Source organism: Pelodiscus sinensis, chromosome 2 (genome assembly GCF_052426305.1).
Source record: "Pelodiscus sinensis isolate ZL-2025 chromosome 2, ASM5242630v1, whole genome shotgun sequence".
Lineage (NCBI taxonomy): Eukaryota > Metazoa > Chordata > Testudines > Trionychidae > Pelodiscus > Pelodiscus sinensis.
This window is the reverse complement of record NC_143053.1, coordinates 223,449,477-223,457,013: the sequence shown is the minus strand read 5'-3', so window position 1 is coordinate 223,457,013 and position 7,537 is coordinate 223,449,477. Positions and strand designations below refer to the sequence as shown.

At 37.1% G+C, this 7,537-nt stretch overlaps 1 protein-coding gene across 1 annotated transcript in view; it reads right to left on the bottom strand.

Annotated features, from left to right (window-relative positions):
- Window positions 1-827: 827 nt before the first annotated feature.
- The window catches only part of MALRD1 (MAM and LDL receptor class A domain containing 1), a 438,222-nt gene continuing 431,512 nt past the window's right edge, over window positions 828-7,537 (bottom strand). Inside the window, exons 40-42 of the mRNA XM_089776725.1 lie at window positions 5,568-5,643; window positions 3,287-3,352; window positions 828-1,227 (exon numbers count right to left, since the gene is read on the bottom strand). Coding sequence (XP_089632851.1) covers window positions 1,117-1,227; window positions 3,287-3,352; window positions 5,568-5,643 — 253 coding nt within the window. The 3' untranslated portion in view covers window positions 828-1,116. The remainder of the gene's footprint in view (window positions 1,228-3,286; window positions 3,353-5,567; window positions 5,644-7,537) is intronic.

Below are 7,537 nucleotides of genomic sequence, written 5' to 3'. Positions count from 1 at the left end.
TGGGATCAAGCCCCAGTTCTCAAATGCACCAGGCTTGCAAGGGTAGTACAGTACAGCAAATTACTTCCATATTTTGTTCAATAATACAACATATAATTAAGAGGAGAAAGCCTTTACCAACAACTACAGTGTTCTATGGGAATGGTCCCAGACAGTGCTTTGTCTCTTACTTCAAGAATATTTCTCTAAATGAAAAGAATTTTGTCAATTGTATATGTCTATTAGACACTATAGAGGAGGACATATAGCAAAGTTGCGTACATTATAAACATATCAAATCTTCCCCTTGCATAACAGATGATATTTGAAATTAAGAGGCAATCCAATATCAATCCCCAAAATCTCACTTATCATCCAAAATTACACTCAGGTTAGGAGGCCATAGTTATTGACTCTGGTTGGAAACAGCTTATTCAACAAAGAAGCGGGTTTGTTTCAGAGACTAATACCCAGCTTCTATCAACCACTAACCTAAAATCATGAGTAACTCGCGGTTAAAAGCTCAGTGGAAGGATGGTTGAGTAGGTATGCTTTTCAATGTTAATTTTTATGTCTTTGCGGTGTCAAGTATACAACACAGTATGTCAGAACTCTGACTGTTAAAGCCAGTATTTAGACCCAAGACAAAGACATTTATTATAATAATTTTTGGTCTGCCTGTTTCGATGGTACATTAGCTCTCCTGCTTTTCTCTTTGGAACACTAAAACAACTATTTAAATTGCTCTTATGGTTCAAAATTACGGAAATGAGTCATCTTTTCTCAATAATAGTAATACAATTAGAATTAAAAAACCTCAAGAAAATGGTTTTGATTAAATAAAACTTTTTATTAATATACTGGAATTTCAGCTGTTCAAACGTGCAGTGAATTCATAGTTACAGTTGCCTGTCTATTTTTGTACCAAGAGAAATATTACATAGATCTACAATTTCCCATATGTATGGATGGCGTTTTCATGGTAGTGCTATATTTAAAATATAATTATTCTAATTGAGGAATTATTCCACTTTCACTCAAATTACTAAGGCAGTATCGTATAATCACATGCCTTCCACTAAATTTTAGAAACAAAAGCTTCAACCAAAGGACAAAAAATTACATGCAGTATAATTTCTATTTTATATCTACTTTCAAGAAATTGCACAAGTTCTCCATGTCTTCTGTTGCTTTGCCATAAAGAGGATTGGCAAAGGAAGGGGCAGTTGTGTCCTTACTGGAAGCATGCTAGAAGAAAGGCATAAAAATGTCATTTCAACAAGAAGTCCTATATGGAAACAGGTATAAGAATGACAGTAGGCATTCGGATCTCCAAGTAACACGCAATGACACCTGCCTCGGAGACTAGCTGCATGTTCAAACTAAGCCAAATGTTCCTAAACATTTTGGTCCAGATTCTCAGTTGGTGTGAACAAGCATATTCCCCCTGAACTGGATGATCGTGGGCTAGTCAGTTCTCTCTATAAAGGTTTCCCACCTGTGTCTGTCTTGTCTGTATAGACTATAAGCATTTTGGGGCACATTGCCACTATGACACTGTACAGTGCCTAGCACAATAGCAATTCCCAATTCTGATTTGGCCCTCTAGGTGCTACTCTACTACAAATAAATAATAATGATGATGATCTAACTTGTGGAGTACAATTTGCTGCATTGTTATTATATAGGTGCTTTGGTTAAATAACAGATTCAGTATATAAGTACCTAAGTACATTTTGAGCAACAAAATGGCAAATGAAATTTGATGCTGATAAATGTAAAGTAATGCACATTGGAAAAATAATCCCGACTTTACATGCAATATGATGAGAACTAATTTAGCTGTAGCTACTCAAGAGAGAGCTCTTGGAGTCATTGTGGATAGTTTTCTGAAATCATCCACTCAGTGTGCAGAGGCAATCAATAAAGCAAATAGAATGTTAGGAATCATTAAAAAAGGGATAGAGAATAAGACAGTGAGACAGTGACTATCTTATTGTCTCTATATCAATTCATGGTATGCCCACATCTTGAACACTGTGTACAGATGTGGTTGCCTCATCTCAAAAAAGATATATTGGCATTGGAAACAGTTCAGAAAAGTGCAACAAAAATGATAAGGGGTTTGGAATGGGTGCCATATGAAGAGAGATTAAAAAGACTGGGACTTTTCATTTTAGAAAAGAGGAGACTAAGGGGGGAATATGATAGAGATTTATAAAACCATGACTGGTATAGAAAAAGTGAATAAGGAAAAGTTATTTACTTGTTCCCATAACATAAAAACTAGGGGGTCACCAAATGAAATTAATAGTTAGCAGGTTTAAAACAAACAAATGGAAGTTTTCCTTCATGCAGCACACAGTTGATTTTTTGAACACCTTGCCAGAGGATGTGATGACCAGGAGTTTAACAGGGTTCAAAAAAGAACTACATAAATTCATGGAGGGTAGGTACATCAATGGCTATTAGTCAGGACGGGAGGGAATGGTGTCTCTAGCCTCTGTTTATCAGAGGCTGGAAATGGGTGACAAGAGGGGGATCACTTGATGATTACCTGTTCTGTTCACTCCCTCTGGGCCATTTGTCATTGGCCACTGTCAGAACACAGGATACTGGGTTAGATGCAGGAGCGGACTGGCAATCAAAATAGACCTGGGAATGGCCGTCCCCATGACGTCACCCCTGCGTGCCCCATAAGCCCTGTCCCCTTTCCCTGTGTCACGTCCGCCATGCAGCACAAGTGGCAGGTCAGGCTCCATGTGCCGCATACAGCGCGGCCATAGAGCTGCTCAGAGTGTGGGGCAACAACGGCCTGTCACAGGTAGATACAACAGCCCACCGGGAAATTCTAGGTATCCGGCTGGGCCAGTCCGCCCCTGGCTAGATGACCTTTCGTCTGACCCAGTATGACCATTCTTATGTTCTTATTCACTAATGTACTTCTTTTAGAGAGAAAACCCTATAAGAAATCTCCAATAAGGAGATTTGAAAAAACATTTAAATTAGGATTTGCAGCCTAATTCAGAATTTCGGATTAAATTCCATACAACATTGTTTCAATCATTAATCTAGTTAAAAACTAAACACTTTATAGCTAAGTCATCTTCTTACATAGCACTCTGCCTAATTATGCTTAACTGTGGGAAATATGCTTTTCTGTTCTATTTAACAAAAGCAAGTAGAAACAAGGCTAAGTAGAGAAGTAGTTTGTCAATTTGTTAAAAGGAATGCAATAATCTGAGTGAGATTTGAAATACCCTCAGTAGGAATGAACATGGCATTTTGAAAAGAAATTGATACTTACCTCATACTGTGTTTGCCAGGGGGAAACACTGATTTGAACAACTGGCGAGGCAACACACTCAGGAGACTACAATAGAGATATATCAGTTTCAGAGAAACTTAACACAACAGTTTGTGACATTACAGAAACACGCAGCAGAAATATTGTCATCAAATGATACTACTGAGATTTAAAGAAAGCAAGATAAACAACAAGAGTATGTCTAGATTACATGCCTCTGCCGACAGAGGCATGTAAAATAGGCTACCTGACATAATCAATGAAGCCGGGATTTAAATATCCCCGGCTTCATTAAAATAAAAATGGCCGCCGCGCTGTGCCGGCTCAGCTGATCATCGGCACAGTGTGTGAGTCAAGACGCAGATTGGTTGACAAAGGAAGCCTTTGTTGACTGCTCTGTTATACCTCATTTTAGACATACCCCATATGATACAGTTGTAGGGGTAAAAATGTGGCAATGCTAGATCTAAACTGGAACTGTCAGGAAAGTCAGTTGAGCTAAGTTTGTTAAGTACTTAACTGTTGCTTATCTGCAAATTAGTGATACCGTTGCTGTGTGGTTATATTTTCTGATTGGAGATATAAGTCACTTAAACTTAATGTTCTTTAAGCTCTGGGAAAATAGCATAAACTTTGCATTAGGCCTTGCAGAAAAAAATATTGAAAGCACATATCATTCCATTCTTAAAGAAAACAAAAAAGAAAATCCAGTGGTGCACTGAATTTAAATCACAGTACCCAGGGATCTTTCATTCAGTATGAAAATATGTCTTCTGACACCACACTTCTGTTTTTCAACTTGCTATTAAGTGAAGCCTGTCAAGAATCTATTTTAACTGAAATAAAAGTTTCCTAGTAAAATGGACATGATTGTAATGGGAATGTTCCCAACATGCTCTTACAAACCCAAACCTGCAAGTGAATGAATCTGATCTAATGTTTCCAAAATCAGATGTGAGGAACTTTTTATAGAAAATAAATGGCATGTCATTGTTAATCCTGTTCAATACTCTGGTGGAATCTTATATTACTTTCTGAGGAAAGGATAAGAGAAATTTTATTGGCCATGGCATACCTAACCTAATTCTTATAGCTCTGTTAAGAGTACTCTCAAAATGAGGTACAGAAGATGGTTTAAAATTTAATTTGCACCTTTTATTTCCAAGGCAAATGCGTTCTTCATATGTTCTTCAAATGGGTTCTTTTTCATGTTCTTCATATGAGCTATTTTTAAACTAAAAAAAAAAGAGTCATAATGCCACAGCAACGTATTCAGTTAATAGGACTGCAGTGGCCTAACTTAGAGCAGAATTTTTGGCCCGCTGTATAATTTGATGCTTGAATCTCTTCTTCTTGAATCTTTACAGCTATATGAAGCTGTTTGATGTATAATTTAATAAGCAATGTTTTATTAGTAGAGTAAACTCAAGCCTAGTCTATGTTATCATGGGCCATCGTTCTAAATTATGCAACTTCAGCTACATGAATAACTTTGCTGAAGTCAATGTACCTTAGATCTACTTACTGCAATGTCTTCACTGCAGTGATTCAATGGCAGATACTCTTCCACTGACTCCGCCTACGCTCTCATTCTCTGGAGTACTAGAGTTGACAGGTGAGCACTCAGCAGTTGATTTATACTAGATATGATAAATCAACCCCCATTGGATTGATTGCTGCCTGTCGATCCAGCAGGTAGTGCAGACATGTCTTCAGTTATGTTCAGCAAATGGGATAGGTAAAGCAGTTCCAATAGTGATCCGTTCGTCATACTTTTTGCTTACTATAATATTTCATAGCAATGCAAATTGCAACATATTTAAAATATTAGGATGTATAACAGTTTTCACTAAATCCAATCGTTTGCATGCATGTAGCTAAGTGCTGTAGTTTAGCTACTCCTTTATATCTTTAAAGTGCTCTTTAATTTCAGAAGCACAAGGAGAGAGAGCGGCCCAATGAATGCGTACTTGATCTGAACATCTGACCCTAAATAGGCTTACCAAAATAGCTGTTATTCAGGTTTACCAGCCAGAGAATATTAGCTGCAACCAAAAAGACATTCCAAACACTATATTGCATTCCAGTGGGTCTTCTAGTGTAGTGAAAATACAGGGGAGCAGAAATCTTACCTTGACTGTGAATGGCAATGCAGTAGTTTTATCAAACTTATTTTCTTTATTTAAAAACATTCATTTGTTTTCCTGGGCAGCGTGTTTGAACAACACTGTGACTTTGGACTTTCTATTTTGTTAAGTTACATCTATCTACTGCTACTTACCTTTACTTCCCCAGGTGAATTACGATCCTCATATAGTGGGTTAGCAAATGCAGTATTATGGATTTTCTCCTGGGTCCTTAAAAAGACATAGACTATCAAATAGTAAAACTGCTTAAAGCTAGCCAAAAAGATAAAGGGAAAAATTCTTTCCTGTAGTAACTCCACTAAAGTCAATGGAATTACACAGGAGATGAATTTAGCCTACTGGGTTGTGTTCTATCTATGAGCTTAGTGGTTTTTTTAAAAGACAGAAAAATAGAATTATTTAACTTGTTTCTGATAAAAATTAATATATAATTTCACTTATCCATTGACTTATAGCATGATTTACAAAGTGTTGTGTATGGAAATTTGGTGCTATATGATAGGGCCAAACAAGTAAGTTATAGGTTGTACAGCTTATGCTTTAATGGCACAGCAGGATCAGCCCACAGACATTGCAGTATAATGAGGAAGAGAGTGTCATGTGTTCTTAGACTTGCATGCTACACAAAACAGATTTTTAATGGAGGAGAGCCTGATGTGAAATAATTAGGAAGCTGTTCCAAGACTAAGAGACAAAGGGAACTGTTGGGGGCAGGGAACAATATGCAGTTATGGACACAGGAAGCCAGGAAAGGGCATAAAGGAGATATGGGCAGGAGGTTTGCTCTGAAAGAACCTCGTCTTGCAAGGTGCCCTAACTACCTTTACTCCCCCTGACTTGTAAATGGAATTGTATGCGTCACTTTTCAGCAGGATGCAACTAGCCAAGTGGACCTTGCAGCTTACTCATCCTTGGGAAGTCCCAGTTACTAATCAGTCTCTTACCTATAAACAAGCAAATTTTCAGCTTTGTAATCAAACTACTCATGATGTTTTTGTGGTATGGTAGAAACGGATTGAAGTAGTATTGCCAGACATTCAAATAAAACAGCTAATAGGCAGGGTAAATAACTATAACAAGAACATAGCATTGCACGTATCGTATTATAAGTTATAACAATGCTACACTGGCAGCAGTATGGGGATAAGATCACTTTCTTTATACTATTGTTTTGCCACTAACCCTTGAGTAATCCAGTATGCATTAGTGTAAAATAAACTGTTCATGGGTAACTATGCATGACTAAATTTTTAAAGGGATTTTGGTGTTTCGCATTCATTAATTAAAAAAAAAATATTGCTCATATTCTCAAATGTCAACTCGTAATATTGAAAGAGATTTTTTTAAATCACCTTCCAAGTAAATAAGCTGTAGTTATACTTTAAAAAAACCTTCATCATCTTATTTTGAGATTACTTAAAAGTAACCAGATTGGATTTTCATTTGTAAAACCCGTCACCTGTGTATGGTGCTTGAATTCGTCAACTGTGGGATGAGATGCTTGCCCGCACAAAGTTGCGCTGGCAAAAATGGATACCAAACTGATGTTGCTTTGCAAATTTGGACCTATATCCTTGAATGTGATCATGGGGTATTATACCTTTGGCTAATTAGGAATACAATGATTGTCAGACTGGAACAGACAGTGATTCATTCACTCCAGCATCGTACTTATGTGGATGCTGCAGAGAGAGGTGTAGAACTACAGTATTTCACAGTTGATGAAAATTCTTCCTTATGTCAGCTGGTTGTCAGTTTAAACCCTAATTTTAAACTGCTTGAAGAGGTTTACTAAATATATTATAAGCGACCTGAGTTAATCTCATTCTTGCAATGCTTGCTGTTACTTGACTTTACTCTAGTTGGAAACAATAGCTCATGGCTGCAGCTGTGAGTTACATGTCCATCCCAAGGTCTCACAATGGAAATTAAGATATGTATCTTGTGTCAGCCCTCTTCAGAAAAGGGTAAACCAAAAATAGTCCAAAATAACCAGTCCATAGGTCATGCTTATAAAACTCAGCCATGTAGAATACTTTGCATATGAAAAGCCAATAAATTTCAGATTAAACAAAACTGGAAAAAGAAGAGATCAAGTAGGGGT